General features: G+C 39.2%; 1 protein-coding gene across 2 annotated transcripts in view; it reads left to right on the top strand.

The window, feature by feature from the left end:
• MAPK11 (mitogen-activated protein kinase 11) overlaps window positions 1–15,492 on the top strand; it is a 35,325-nt gene that overhangs the window by 17,875 nt on the left and 1,958 nt on the right. For both annotated transcript variants that reach the window (XM_030478310.1, XM_030478311.1), the window contains exons 4-11: window positions 2,771–2,882; window positions 5,326–5,355; window positions 5,490–5,537; window positions 7,918–8,032; window positions 8,132–8,203; window positions 9,450–9,529; window positions 11,907–11,985; window positions 13,387–13,560. In XM_030478310.1, coding sequence (XP_030334170.1) covers window positions 2,771–2,882; window positions 5,326–5,355; window positions 5,490–5,537; window positions 7,918–8,032; window positions 8,132–8,203; window positions 9,450–9,529; window positions 11,907–11,985; window positions 13,387–13,560 — 710 coding nt within the window. The remainder of the gene's footprint in view (window positions 1–2,770; window positions 2,883–5,325; window positions 5,356–5,489; window positions 5,538–7,917; window positions 8,033–8,131; window positions 8,204–9,449; window positions 9,530–11,906; window positions 11,986–13,386; window positions 13,561–15,492) is intronic.

Below are 15,492 nucleotides of genomic sequence, written 5' to 3'. Positions count from 1 at the left end.
CTGGATGGCTTTCACCTCTGCAAATTGACTCGATTCACCCTCTCCCTCAGCAGTTTCTGCAACTTGTCGCAGGGGACTCCACACAGCTGCCTTCCATCTCCGATGCTTTCCCACGATACGGCAGGACCCATCAGTAAACAAGGCATATTGCTTTTCACTCTCTGACTGTTCATTATATGGTGGGGCCTCTTCAGCACGCGTCACCTCCTCTTCTGGTGACATCCCAAAATCTTTGCCCTCTGGCCAGTCCATGATGACTTCTAGAATTCCTGGACGACTGGGATTTCCTATTCGAGCTCGTTGTGTAATTAGTGCGGCCCACTTACTCCATGTAGCATCAGTTGCATGATGTGTAGAGGAGACCCTGCCTTTGAACATCCAGCCCAGCACAGGCAACCGGGGTGCCAGGAGGAGCTGCGCTTCAGTTCCAATCACTTCTGAGGCAGCTCGAACCCCTTCATAGGCTGCCAGTATCTCTTTTTCAGTGGGAGTATAGCTGGCCTCGGGTCCTTTATATCCCCGACTCCAAAAGCCAAGGGGTCGACCTCGAGTCTCCCCTGGAGCTTTCTGCCAGAGGCTCCAGGTAGGACCATTCTCCCCAGCTGCGGTATAGAGCACATTTTTCACATCTGGCCCGGCCCGGACTGGTCCAAGGGCTACTGCATGAACTATTTCTCGTTTAATTTGTTCAAAGGCTTGTTGTTGCTCAGGGCCCCATTTGAAATCATTCTTCTTCCGGGTCACGTGGTAGAGAGGGCTTACAATCAGACTGTAATTTGGGATGTGCATTCTCCAGAACCCCACAACACCTAAGAAAGCTTGTGTTTCTTTCTTGTTAGTTGGTGGAGACATTGCTGTTATCTTGTTGATCACGTCTGTGGGGATCTGGCAGCGTCCATCTTGCCATTTTATTCCCAAAAATTGAATCTCCTGTGCAGGTCCCTTGACCTTATTCCGTTTTATGGCAAAACCGGCCTTCAGCAGGATTTGGATTATTTTCCTCCCTTTCTCAAAAACTTCTTCCGCTGTATCACCCCACACGATGATGTCATCAACGTATTGCAGGTGTTCTGGAGCTTGCCCCTGTTCCAGTGCAGTCTGGATCAATGCATGGCAGATGGTAGGGCTGTGTTTCCACCCCTGGGGCAGTCGGTTCCAAGTGTACTGGACGCCCCTCCGAGTGAAAGCAAACTGTGGCCTGCATTCTGCTGCCAAAGGGATTGAGAAAAATGCATTGGCAGTGTCAATTGTGGCATACCACTTGGCTGCCTTTGACTCCAGTTCATACTGAAGTTCTAACATGTCCGGTACGGCAGCACTCAATGGTGGTGTGACTTCGTTCAGGCCACGATAGTCTACTGTTAATCTCCACTCTCCATTAGACTTTTGCACTGGCCATATGGGGCTATTAAAGGGTGAGCGGGTCCTGCTGATCACTCCTTGGCTCTCCAGTCTGCGGATCAGCTTATGGATGGGAATCAAGGAGTCTCGGTTGGTGCGGTATTGCCGCCGGTGCACTGTTGTGGTCGCAATTGGCACTTGTTGTTCTTCGACCTTCAGCAACCCCACAACAGAAGGATCCTCTGAGAGACCGGGTAAGGTGGACAGCTGCTTAATTTCCTCTGTCTCCAAGGCAGCGATACCAAAAGCCCATCTATACCCTTTTGGGTCTTTGAAATACCCTCTCCTGAGATAGTCTATGCCAAGGATGCATGGAGCCCCTGGACCAGTCACAGTGGGGTGCTTTTGCCACTTCCTCCCAGTCAGGCTGATTTCAGCTTCCAGCATAGTTAACGCTTGGGATCCTCCTGTCACTCCAGAAATAGAAATGGGTTTCACCCCTTGATACCTTGATGGCATCAGAGTACACTGTGCACCGGTATCTACTAGAGCCTTATACTTCTGTGGGACTGATGTGCCAGGCCATCTGATCAGCGTTGTTCCCAGGCTGAAAGTTAAAAAACACAGCACTGCACCAGCTACTAAGCAGGAGAAAAATGACTGCTATAGCTGAACCCAGGACACTAACCTAGGGCTAGGTGTATTTTCGTGTTATGCATACGATTTGTGCTGAGTTCCTCTTGGTTTACATCCTGTATAAACACTTAGGTAAACAATTTAGCAGAAAAAAATAGTAATATATTTTTGTCTCCATGGATATTAGTGGCCAAACACCTTTGACTCTGGGGCAAAATTGCAGAAAAGAGAATTGGGTATGATAGATGCATACTTGTGTCCTAGCACTGCTTTTGGAAAAGAATCAACATTTCTGCAAAATTTGTCAAAAAATAAAGCTTACAGTAGGGGTGGGGAGGGAAGTTACACAAGCCACTCTTATTTCAACCAGTCCAGTGTTAATCTCCATCATTGGCTATTCCGTGACTTTGCGGGTACTGTAGCTTTGGTGCCTCAGGCTCCCAGTTTGATGTTGGGTGAGGCTTCCTATTAATCTCAAAATATGATGCATTCTCCCCTCACTGAACTGCTGTAGTGTGTCACAGGGAAAACAGAGATACAAGTTTTTAACATACTGTAATGATTTTTCTTTTTCATTATATCAAATCTCATAGCTGTGATTCCGTTATTAAAGATCATAGCTGATTTAAATGGCATAAACTGTGTGGTGTGTTGGATTCCTTAGATGGAAAAGGAATCTACATGGGTGTATGTAGTTACTCTTTAGATGTGCTGCTTTTAGAAGGCTTTAGATTCTGCCATTCGTAAATGAGGTGTGTTTCTTTTTCTTCTGCTCTCTGTTTTATTTTCACAGGTATCTTGTGACAAATTTAATGGGTGCTGACCTGAATAACATTGTGAAGTGCCAGAAGTTAACCGATGACCATATACAGTTTCTCATCTATCAGTTACTTCGAGGTCTTAAGGTACTGGCTGAGTGCAAGAGTTTTGGAGGCAGCAAGCAAAATATTGTAGTAATGACTGGTTCATTGCAGTGCCAGTACTTAAACACTTTTTTTTTTTGCCTTAAGGGTTTAGAGATAACAGCAATCAGTTCAGAAATTATCAAGTCATTTTTGTAACCCGAAATAAACCCCCAAGCCTGCCAATGTTTACATGCACAATACGTGTGAATATTCCCCTTGAACATTAACTTTAGATCCGTGTCTATTTAATTATTGAAGAAGAATCACTTGCTATATAGTGTCTCAGGTGAACATGTTCTGTAGCGCACAGTGTGTGTTTTAGACACTTCACATGTCACAAGAAGGTAGTGAAAAAACTTCTGAAGAATGCGAACTTGGTAAAGAACGATATGCGACATAACTCACATTTGTGCTTTGAAAGACATGAGCCAGTTTGAAAAACTACAACTCTGATTTTTGTAGGGAGCATCACACAGATGAAGACATAACCAACTTAGCTGGGTTCCTTGGGAAATTTCTGGAAGGAGTTTATCCTAGCAATGTACAGTGTTGCACACAATCACCTAGGATTTACTCTGCCCATTAAGTCATTATTTCTTTTAATCGTATCAGTTAAAATATATACAATCACATAACACAGGCCATTGGCAATGAAACTGTTGCAAAATTTTCTTCCAAAAAAATTAAAATACATATATTTTTGCTGACATTAAATATGTAAGTGTCTATAAAGAGCAGAAGGTGTAGAAAATGTTTTCCATTACAAGGTGATAAGCGTTTCCTTGGAGCAGTGTTGATTTTTACAGGAATAAGCAAAAAGAAAAGGGTCAGCTGCTTTAGTAGCTAACTTAACAGTAATTGATATTTTAGACATGGAAAATAACTGCATGTTTGAAAGCAAGCCATGGTAAATACTGGCTCTGAAATATACTTATTGCATGATTTTCAGCAAGTCACCTTGTGCTTGAGACAGTAATTCTTATTCATGCATGTCCTGTCATGCATGTCCATGAAGGTCCTGTCAATTTAAGTGCAGATCTTAGTGAATAAAAATTGCAGAACTGAGCCCTTAATTGCTTTGTCTCATTTACTTAAGTTAATAGCTTAATTAGGAAGATGGATTCTGGAGTTAATTATCCAGCTTTGCAATTTTGAATATAAGGCTATGTTGTGTCAGAGCTAAATAATAGTAAGAGTTGTGCTCCAAAGTGAATGTTAATTTCTGTCTCTGTTTCCAAGGGGATAGGTTGATGGTGGCTCACCTCTTCTGGAGTTGAAATTCTCATGTCTCTTTAGTCGAAGAACATTTGATCATATATAACTCCTCACTTACATCTATGCTGTAGTCCATTACAGCATGTATTTGCATACCTGAATAAGCTTTGGACTTGCTAGTAGGTCTGTTCAGCAGTATGGAGCACAGGCTTCATGTCCTGCAGAAGCTGTCTGAGCAGATGAAGGGCTAGCATAGAGCTGTATATGTTAGCAGGCTCCTGACTGGCTGGTGGAGGACTGCTTGTGGCACTGAGAGGAGCTATTGTCATCATCTCAACAGAGCAAGGGCACAGCTCCTTCTGTTGCAAGTGGTGGTTTGGTTTCCTCTTTATTCAGCTGCTCTTGGCTGTTCTGAGGAGCGCTCAGGGATGGCCCTGCCCTTCTGATAAACAGTGCATAAGTATGGAACAAGAAGAATGCCCTGGTGTTTTCTTTGGGTTTTCCAAGTCAACATCTCTGCTCCTAAATAAAGGGGAATTCACCTCAAGAGAATAGAAGAGAAGGCTTTCAAGGTCTTGCTGACCCTGGTCAGTAAGGTCATAGATAAATTTGCTATTAATCCTAACAAGTGAATGATAGGCAATTACAGAGTAAGCTTTTCTCAATCTTAAAGTTTTAATGTTTTATGTAGAATAGCAGAGACACTAAATAGCCACTGAAAATACTGCTTTGGGTCCTTGCTTTTAAAGTGGACCTGAAGTAATGCTGTGGCTTAGGTGAGTATTTTGGTCACTAACCTGTCCCAGGGTGCAAGTATCACCCACGTCAGCATTCACAGCAGGGGAGAGTGACTTAATATCGCCTAGAGGTCAACCATACTGCTCCCCAGCCACTGACTTCACTGAACTGCTAGCTGATCAACATAAGACTGGAACAAATTCCAAATTGGTAAGAAACTTGCAACAGAAGAATCACCACAAGTGCTATCTTTTATGGTAGAATCTAGTCTTCATGGTTACCTTTATTGAAATGTCCAGCTCTGCATAAAGCAAAACAGAGAGGTTTTGAAGTTCGTCATGCCTCTGTTTGATCTGAAAATGTAGTGTGACATGAGTCTTTTCTGTATATAAAACAATCTGTGTCAGAAGTGAAAAGATAAGAAAAATGACTTACACTTTTCCTAATCTCTTACTTCAAATCTTACGTTTTTATTCCCTTTGTTTCACAGTATATTCACTCAGCTGGAATCATCCACCGGGTGAGTTCACTCATTGCAATAATAAGAATTAATGGAGTGTGTCCTTCTATGCATCAAACGTTACGAAGTTATAGTTATAATATACTTTAAAAGGTTAAAATCATACTTTACTAACTCCCTCTGCTGTGCTACAGGACCTGAAGCCCAGTAACCTGGCAGTAAATGAAGACTGTGAATTGAGGGTAGGTACCATGTTGTTGTAATGAAGAAAGTTGTAAAAGCTCTCAAGATGAGAGTTTCTGAGAAACCATTAGCTACTGGTTTTATTTCTGATTCCATTAATTTCGACTGTTTGCTACTGCTGGCTCCCTTGGCATAGAAAACCCACTTCCATGAACATGTGTTTTCTCCCAACTGTTACTTTAGCATGAACACAAGTATCTTCATCCCTAATTCCTCGCAGATGGTACATAGGCTAGTAATTTGGCCCATGAGTAAATACTGAGTATATCTTGAAAGTTTGACCTGTGATATGTATCTACATCTGCCATGTTTAGATGAAGCCTTGTAACAACTTTAATTTTTATATTTATAGTATATACAAGCTAAATTAAATGACGATATGGAAACAGATACCAGTATTACCAGTTATGTTACCAGCTACAGGCAGTAAAAAAAAAACAACAAACCTCAACCAAAAAAACCCTGTGATCCACATTTTTCAAATGCTATTTTAATGTACACATGTATATAAATATATATCTTTCTGTAGCTGCATTATATGGTATTACATAATAAGAATGGGACTCTGGAGAAGGAAAAGATGTCTTTAGCTTTCTAATCCTTTAAGCGTAAGAATGAGAAGTTTAGCATTTCTCCATGACAGCCAGAAACGTCTTTATCCCTATGACTGAGACTATGATGTAAGCACTTTAGTCCAGCTGTGAGGAAGTATTTGGAATACAAGAAAAGATTCAAAATACTACAAGATCAGCAAAAAAACACAATAGTGAATTAAGAGCAGTGCAGTTTGGTCTCACAGTAATCTGGATCTGTGGTGAGAAATTGTAGTTCCTGTTTGGTTTAGTAAAACGTGCAGATGCTCAGCAAGTTTCATGATTATCTTTAATGTCTTCATGCATGTATGTTCAGCATCTGTGAAATTTTATGGGTCATCTGGGTCTGATCATGCACTCTAAAATGTGTGCTGTATTTTTGTACTGTAAGTAAAGGAGACTTTTAATCCTTTTTTTTTTTTTTTTCTATTATGGTATCTGTGCACCTCCCCGCCTAGCATTTGTTGCACTGCTCTTTGCCTTATTTGTATTTATAGCTTTACTTCCTCCGATACCAAATTATTTTCTAATAGAAAAAACTAGTGGATATTTCCAGGTTCAAACAAAAAGGAAATAGAAACCAGAAGTAGGAAAATATGTGTTTACACAGTTGATAGAAGGGATCAGCTATTAAAGAAAAATATTGCCAAAACCCTTATAAAAATAGGGGCAGTAGTGTTTGAGTTTCATGCCATTATTCATGCCTTGTTTGCCTCATGCTTTCATTTTTGCTTTTTTAAGAAATAAATAATGCTTTTAAAGTCTATTAGAAGTAAAGATGTTAGTGTGTTATTTATTTTTCTTTAGACTTTTTGTATCTTTAAATTGGAGTATAACTGAGGAATTTTGAATGATACTTTTAAAATTTTCTTACTCCTAATGAAAAGGATTAGCCATCAGCTTATCTCATCACAGGAGGTTGCCATTCACGTTTCTATTTGAAGAGATGTTAACTAGCTCAGATGACTGACTTAACAGCACTGAGGCTCAGATGGTACCCTTTCAAACATCCTGTCTTAGCGTTAGGGATACCTTTTAGCTCCATAATTAGTGGGACACAGACTAATAAAAGAGTAGAAAGCAAAGAAATGAGCAGGAAAAATTTAATTGAAATAACTTCCCATCAATATAAACTTAGCAAGGGAGAGCATATGGAGAGAAACATTTTGCTACCAATGCTGTGAGTAATATGTGTACCTAAACAGAGCTCCTTTGTTGTTTCGGTGGGGGAGTTCTGCCAAAAACAGATGGTGTGTGATTTAAATTTACCTTGTTACACAGGATGTATGTTTCTCTCCTGGCAGCATTGGAATGATACGTTATTTGGGTAAATGCTTAGACATGAGAGGGAAACAACAGAAATTCTGCGGATTTGTGATCAGCTCGTGTGGTCTTTAGACGTTTAAATGACCAGTGGCACTTGCCATTTTACACAGACATTCCCATTGTTAGTGCTTCATTTTTTTATAGTAACAGTGCTTATTTTTAGCAAATAAATGTCAGTGGAAAATTGAATTTGAGGCAAAATCTGAAGTTTGCCTTAGAGGACAAAGGGCCAGCCTCATCACAGTGGAGGCTGTCTGCTTTATGCAGACCCGTAGGCTGCAGGGATGCAGCAGGGAGAGCAGATGAGCTCATCCTGCAGAGTGCTGCTGGTTTACTTGACCGATAGCAAGGGACCATGGATAAACTCAGAAATGAGTAACAGGGAAAGTCAGTACTTATAACAGAAGTGAACAGGGATTTTTAAAATCATTGTTTATTTTACTTTATTTTTATTCTGTAGATTTTAGACTTTGGTTTAGCTCGACAAACTGATGATGAAATGACCGGATACGTTGCAACAAGATGGTACAGAGCTCCAGAAATTATGTTAAATTGGATGCACTACAATCAGACAGGTAAACTGTGAAGACATCTAGTGGTAGTTTTAAACCAAGAGGCAACTCTGTTTAAGAGTCTCTTCAATTCATCATATTTCTCTCTCCATTTTTTGGCAGTTGACATCTGGTCAGTTGGATGCATCATGGCAGAGCTACTGAAAGGGAAGGCCCTATTTCCAGGAAATGATTGTATCCTTAACAATAAAACTTCAAATGCAGCTATAACAATACTCTCTAATTCTTTGGGTTTTTTCTAATGACTTGAGTGTTTCTATGGAAATGTTTTTGAGCTAACAAACTAAAACACTAAACAATTTTTGCTAATCTTTCATTTCGAAGTATATGACAGCTGAATATGAGACCCACTGATAGGGAAAAAAAAGCCAGTAACAGGTGTTCCTGAACAACAGTGAGTTACATTTATTCTTTGTTGTGTATCTGTATTTAAATAATAACCTAGTTACAACAGAGCAGATTTCTTCCATGTTTGTATCTTACTGAAATAACATAACCTTAAAACTGCAGCTGAGTAAAGGCAGTATTTTTTGATCAGCGAATGTAGTTTCTCAGTACTCCGAAACCCCTCAAAAAGCAAATACTTCTGTTAAAACTAAGCCATTGCTAGGTGCAAAACAACATGATACCAGAATTGCCTGAAAAACTGTTAAGAGAGCTGAGAGACCAGGTCTCCCCGCTTGCCTTTCTACTGTGCTCAGCATCATTAGGCTGTATTGTAACCACAGGCATTGTCCAGATGTTCATCATCTGTATGGCTGTGCTTCAGACTGTTTGATTACACGATATGTGGTATTTGGAAAAATCCATGCATTTAGTTTTCAAGAAATAAGACTTTTTTTCAGTTATAAAATATTGGCTACAATTATATGATCACATCCATTTCAATAAAGCTGTAAAATAACGTAGAGTCTCTAGGGAAAGTGTAATTTATTTTGCAAGTCATATAGGGCAATGAAAAATGATTGTTTTCAAAGTTTTTAATCTTGAGACTGATACACAACAGATTTTTAAAGCTACCAAATGAGAACTTTCCACTTGCCAGCCCTCAGATTAGAAATCTAGCCCTATGTGCTGTATCGTATTAGACTGTTCTTCAGAAATCCCTCAGATATCTGAAACATAAATGTGCTGTTAAAATTAAGCTTAAGAATATGTTAAATTGGGAACTAGGACAGGAAGGCAATATTTTGCATGTACCTTTCTCATGTACAGGCACACCTGAAGGATTCATGTAATGCAATAGAGAATTTGATACTCCAGGACTAGGCTTAAGCAGGTATGAATTGGTATCCTTCCATGGACTACGATGGAATTGTCTCACTGAATAGTTTTAAACATCTTAACTATCTGCATGAAAGCTCATTAATTGTTTAAACCAGAGGGACCATGTGCTGTTTATTTCCCTGAAATACTGCAGATATTGATCAACTAAAGAGAATAATGGAAGTTGTGGGCACACCCAGTTCTGAGCTTCTGAAGAAGATCTCATCAGAACATGTGAGTTCACAGCTTCCTTCTGTTGTGTCTTTCTAGCATTCTTTAATTGGCATCGTATATCACTGATTGTGTTATGCAGATCCTCTGATTTGGAAATGAGCAAACACTAAAATTATCTCTATTTTTTGCTGCTAGAATGCCATGATTAAAAAAAACCCATTCTTTTTAGAGGTATCCAAATGCATTGACTCTCAGCTCGGTTAATTTTGATACTTGTTCTTATGTGTTCGGTTTTTGAAAGGAGTTTTGCAATTGGTCCTGGTGAACTTTTAGTTTTCTGCTATACTTGTAATAAAAGAATTTCAAATTGATTCTCAGCTCGGAGCATTATATCGTTAGTAAATCTGATGTCTCTATAATTTTTATGCTTTCCATTGTCCTAAGGGATCTAAAAAGAGATATTGGAATCAAATAACATGTGTTTATGTTCTTGATGAGTGCTCTTATTTGGATCCCTAATTTGATTCATATTTATTCATTTCTCTGAATCTTGCGTGAGGTTCACTTTCATGATATCATCTATAGTTAACGGTGTGATTTTTAACTCTCCATATAACTTCTTTAAAATAGTAATCTGGTAAATTAACAATTTTCACTTCATTTCTCTGCTAAAGCTACACTTACAGAATTCACTTTAAGCAATAACCGTGGATATCCAGGTGAGGAATGAGATGTGGTATTGATTGATAAAAGCAGGTGATGGGCACAGTGTAAAAATTCAGATAAGCAGCAGCACACAGATACCTTCTCACCTGAAGCTGTTTTCTTAAACCTTTTCTGTATACACCTTAGACTAATACAAATGGCTGTTTTTCAGCTTGTGTGTATGTTGGTGGGTTTCCTTTGAACTTACTAATGAATGCACTAGTGGATTAAGTAATCGGGAGCAGCAGGAGAGGCAGAGCAACACTATTTCTGGAAAGTCCAAGCATAACAAAACCTCACTAGCATAGGCCAACACACAACCCCAGAGTCTGTGGGTACCCAGCACCTGGGAATGGCTGGGACAGGAGAAGATCCTACGTTTTTTGCAGTAACGTGTTCAGAGGAGTGCATACAAATGTGTGAATTACCCACAGTTCGTGAGTTTTTCGATTATGAGATTAAGCAGCTTAAATATTTACTGGAGATAGTATTGCTTTTGGTGAGCTACAGGAATCCTAAAACTGTATTACTGGGGCTAATTTATACATTTAGAGCATGGGGAGAACACGAAAACCAAGTTAATGAATGGGAGTGCTGCTAGGTCACCTCTGGGCTGCTGCTGCCTGCTTAGAGGAGCACTGCCAAAGGAGATACATACCTTGCTTGGAGGTACTTACCTCTTGAAAGGGAGTGTATTCTGTTCCTTTGTTCTAGTTCTTTACCATGTATTTTGATCTTATTGTTTAGATATTTCTTAATGCAGCTTGCCATCCCAGACAATTTTTTTCCATTCTTCTGACAGCAAGGTCAGAGGTTTTCTGTAATGCCAAGCCCTATTTTCAGTTATAGTAGAGGATTAAAGAATTGAAAACTAAAAGATCAACCTCTTGGGATGTTTTAGCACAAGTGACTGAGCTGTTTTGTCAGTTTTTCATGTTAATATGGGTTTAAATGGTGGTTGCATTTCACTGGGGTCTTTTTTTAAGGATTAAATTTGTTCAAAGACCAGCTGGGATTTTTACAGATTTGGGGACAGCCATTTGCCTCTTATTTAACTGTTCCATTTCAGAATTCCCTGTTCTGTCTGATCCCAGCATTCAACCTCTCCTCTTGCTGACCTATCTGCCTCAGCCCAGAGATTCATAGCTTGTGTAATGTCAGGCTTCACGCTGACATTTATGTGTCTGATATGTGGGTAGGCTTTTCCTGGCTGAGTTTCGATGAGCCTTTCACCAACACAGTGACAAAGCACACTATAAATTCTGTTAAACATCTGAAGATCTGCGTCCTGGGAGTATCAGGATTTGTTCTTTGGTTAGTGAAGCTACTGTTCGACAGAGGAGAGAGAAAAGGGAAGGATGCAGATTGGATTATACCACTTTGCTGAGGGTAACTGAAAGATGATTTAGATTGCAGTTTCTGGTTGAACGTTACGTGCATGTGTTTCCTGGGGTTATATTGCAATAAGCCAGTAAGCGTAAGTGAAAACATAAGTGCTTACACAAATATACGCACATAGAGGGGAAAAATACCTATTTAAAACTCTCTTGCTTATTGTGCAATATACAGGAGTGACTGTTTGAAATAAAGTCATACGTTTTTACAAAAACAAGGTTTCTCCATGTATAAGGAACACTTTAAAAATTACATATGTTATTTTAGAGTTGATGTGGTTACTGCTGAGCAAAATCTAACCTCTGTGCATGTGGTATGTATATCAATTTATTCCTAGGCAAGAAAATACATTGAATCTCTTCCACATATGCCTCAACAGGATTTAAAAGCAGTATTTCGTGGTGCAAATCCATTAGGTAAGCAAGTCAAACTGATATAGACTAAATCTTTCACTAACATAAGAACTCAAGCCTTCCTTTGCTATGTGATCCCATATAATAATGATCAGACCGGTGATAAGAGCATTGCTTAACCTTTCATCCTGAGACTGTTTTCCCTTCATGAAGCCTGTGTCTTTTGTTTATGGTGGAGATTATGGGAACCTCCTAAACAAAAACAGTCTGTGGATGAAAAGCAAAAGCCAGTTATATATATAGCAGAAATAGATAAAAATATCATGGAGTCTAGGCTAGAGACATCACTTCTGGCTCAGGAAGGTCATGAGCTGAATTGCTGGCAAACAGAAGAATATACCAGGAAGTATAGCTGTTTGAATAACCCTTTTGAGTATTATTTCCTAGAAATACATTACCCATTGTTGGACACAGGATACGAGGCTAGGCAGGCTTTTGGTCTGATCCTGCGCAATTGTTTTTACATCTAACATTTTTGTTTCAACCAATTGGTTCTGCCTGTGCAAAAGAGATGTTTCTGTGAACTGTTTCTTGTGGCATGGCGAAGGAGATGTTTGAGTCACCAGAGTCACCTTACTGCAGTGACTGGTCAGTTCCATCGAGTGCATGTTAAAACATTGTATGTAGGGAAGTATGAGTTAAAATGTTTTGAATTCATTCTGAATATAAAAGGACAATTGTATTTTTACAAATACAAGTAGCTGTGAACGTTTTCGTATAAAAAATGGGATTTATTTGCATGAGGTACATGAGAGCATGCTACATATTAATATCATCAAGGCAAATTCATGACTGCTTATATGAAAGCACTAAAAATCATTTTTATATAATATTGAAGAACTAATTATAAACTTTCAATATAAACCAAATTTCAGCCTTACAGACTTCTCTCATTTCTATTATTCTGCAACTGTCAACTTCAAACATATTTTCTTTATAATGGGTCCTGTAAAGTTGCTTTGGGGTTTTCATCTAATCATTTCATTGGTGCAGCTAATTCAAAGTGTAATCTCACAATCACAGTTTTAACTTACTTAAGTTTGCACCGATCAGGGTCAAGTTAAGTACATTATGCACAACACAGGATATTTAACTTTAAAGCACACAGAGATCTTTTCAGAATGAAGGCCCTGGGTGTCTGAAGAGGTGAATCAAACAGACTATAATGAACCTTTGTGCATACCACAAGCAAACCAAAAAAAGCTTCCTTCACCTCTGAAAATTGTACTCATGGTATAACATCTTCAAAACTTATTTGTTATATTGCCTAAATTTTGTGGGTTTGTCAATAATGTTAACTGTGTTTCAGGTGAGTGAGAACAGCTTGTGTATGAACAGTTGCCTTCTCTTTTATTTCCAGATGGTCTCTTCTGGCTTTGAACCGCATTTCTCTTTTTCCCTTAGCTGTAGATCTTCTTGAGAAGATGCTTATATTAGACAGCGATAAGAGAATTACTGCGTCAGAAGCACTTGCCCATCCATACTTTGTACAGTATCATGATCCAGATGATGAACCTGAGGCTGAGCTGTATGATGAGTCAATAGAGAATAAGGAGCGAAACATAGATGAATGGAAAGGTAACAGAATTGCACGTATTAGTTAATGCATGCAGTATAACAAAACCTTATTTAAATAACAGTTTTGCTCTGTTTCTAACCAAATCAATTTGAACTCTTAAGCCTTGGGGAAAAAAGATAAATCCATGTGTGTTGCGAGAGTAGAGAGGTGGGAAGGGTTGTGTTTCTAGATTTTGCTTCCTCCCCCCCGTCTGTCGTCTCCTCACTAGAGTCGCCATAGCAGGTTTAAGCTTAACTAAAAGCTGATGCTAGTTACCAGGTCACCACATATTCTGTCTTGCTCTTAGTTTTCTAGTTCAGATCCTCAGCTGAAGTAAATGTCCTAGGGCAAGTGACACTATTTGAGATTCTGGTCTAGCTTTGTTCAGAACCAGAAATCATTATTTTCCACATAGATGTGTATTTTGTTGATCATTCTTTAGATGGCCAGGTAATTGGGATTAATAGATAAACCATGCTATTGATCCTGTTTGAGATGAGAGTTGATTTTTACTTGGCAGTGTCACCCCAAAACCCATCCTTGAGAAATATTGCAACAACCTTCTTTTATTAGTTAATTCTGTGCTTGCATCATGATCATATTGCACTACAGTATCAGGGAAGTAAGGTGGCTAAACGTCAAGTTTGCAAGTGCACTGAAAAGTACAGTTCAATTTCATCGTTGTCTAATGAGGACATATTATGCTAAAAATTCCTTACTCGAGAGTTTAAATTGAGAATAATGTTCTAGAAAACTAATTGTTCCTGTTTGTCGATAAAGTCCTTTCCTTGGATTAGATGAAGTATGAGTTCTATTAAATAAATGTTCTTCTGTTTCTGTTTGTATATTCTGTAGCTTTTACTCCAGAAAGGTTTGATAAAAATGTGTTAGTATAGGGGGTAGGTTTCTCATGAAAAATGCTGACCTCCCATGTCTTACGCCCTTCCTTTTGTACCATGTTTTATCCTGGGCATTGCAAGGGAGACAAGCAGGCTGACTACAGCAAATACATCTTAAAGAAAGATAGGAGTGGGGTCATGGGTCTCTCTACAATAAAGCAACCTCCTAGAGCCCTGAAAAGGGTTTCCTAGAAGCTTACTGTGTCTGTACAAACAAGAAGGATTGACTGGTATCGCTTACTCCTTTCACATGCTCTCCTCTGCAAAACCTGGCAGCATACAGCACTGCCCATACATCTTGTTTATTGAGAGGCATGTTCAGTTTGCTGCTGTGCTTACAAGTGGGTGATTTGTTTTCTGCTACTCTTTCAGTTGACCAAGTCTTTAACAGGAAAGTTTAACAATTTCTGAGTCATGCAGCTGATTTCTGTTTGTGACGAAACTCCACTGAAATTATTTCAGGAACAGTCTTAACACTTCATGAACCAAAATGAGGATGCGGAGGTGAATTCCTTAGGAAGGACGTCACTGTCCTTGTTGGAAATACAGGTCAAATTCCTCCTTTATACAGTGGGGAAAAAAGGCCTGAGGCAAAAATCTCAAAACTAGCACAGGACATGCAGGTCTTCCTCCTGGCCATATTTTATCTTGGGGAATAAACATTTTGTTTTCAAGTACAGTATGTGCCACGTGTAAGTAAGATGATGTGAAAGGTGACCATCTGCATAAATGTTTGTGTTGTTGATGAAATATTGACCCAGTTTCTCAAGATGTCAACTTCTCCTCTTTCTTGTTCAAATTAAAAGTCAGTGGCACTTGATCCCAAGAGGGACTGAGCACCAAAGTGAAATGAGATTTCAGACACTTTGTCTTACACATGGTGCAGTTAAACATTTCTCTGGCCTCCACTGCACACTGCTGAGGCTTGCAGCCCAAGCTCATAGTTTCTTTCTGCCATGTTTAATCAGTTAGAAAATATTTCACATTTTAGAGGCTGGGAGTATGCTATTCAGAGTTGCATGGTATGCCTCTCCTTGGCTGTTGCTCCAGTTG

This window comes from Strigops habroptila, chromosome 3 (genome assembly GCF_004027225.2).
Source record: "Strigops habroptila isolate Jane chromosome 3, bStrHab1.2.pri, whole genome shotgun sequence".
NCBI classification, from domain to species: Eukaryota; Metazoa; Chordata; class Aves; order Psittaciformes; family Psittacidae; genus Strigops; species Strigops habroptila.
Note: the sequence above shows the minus strand (reverse complement) of the source record. Positions and strands in the feature narration are given on the sequence as shown.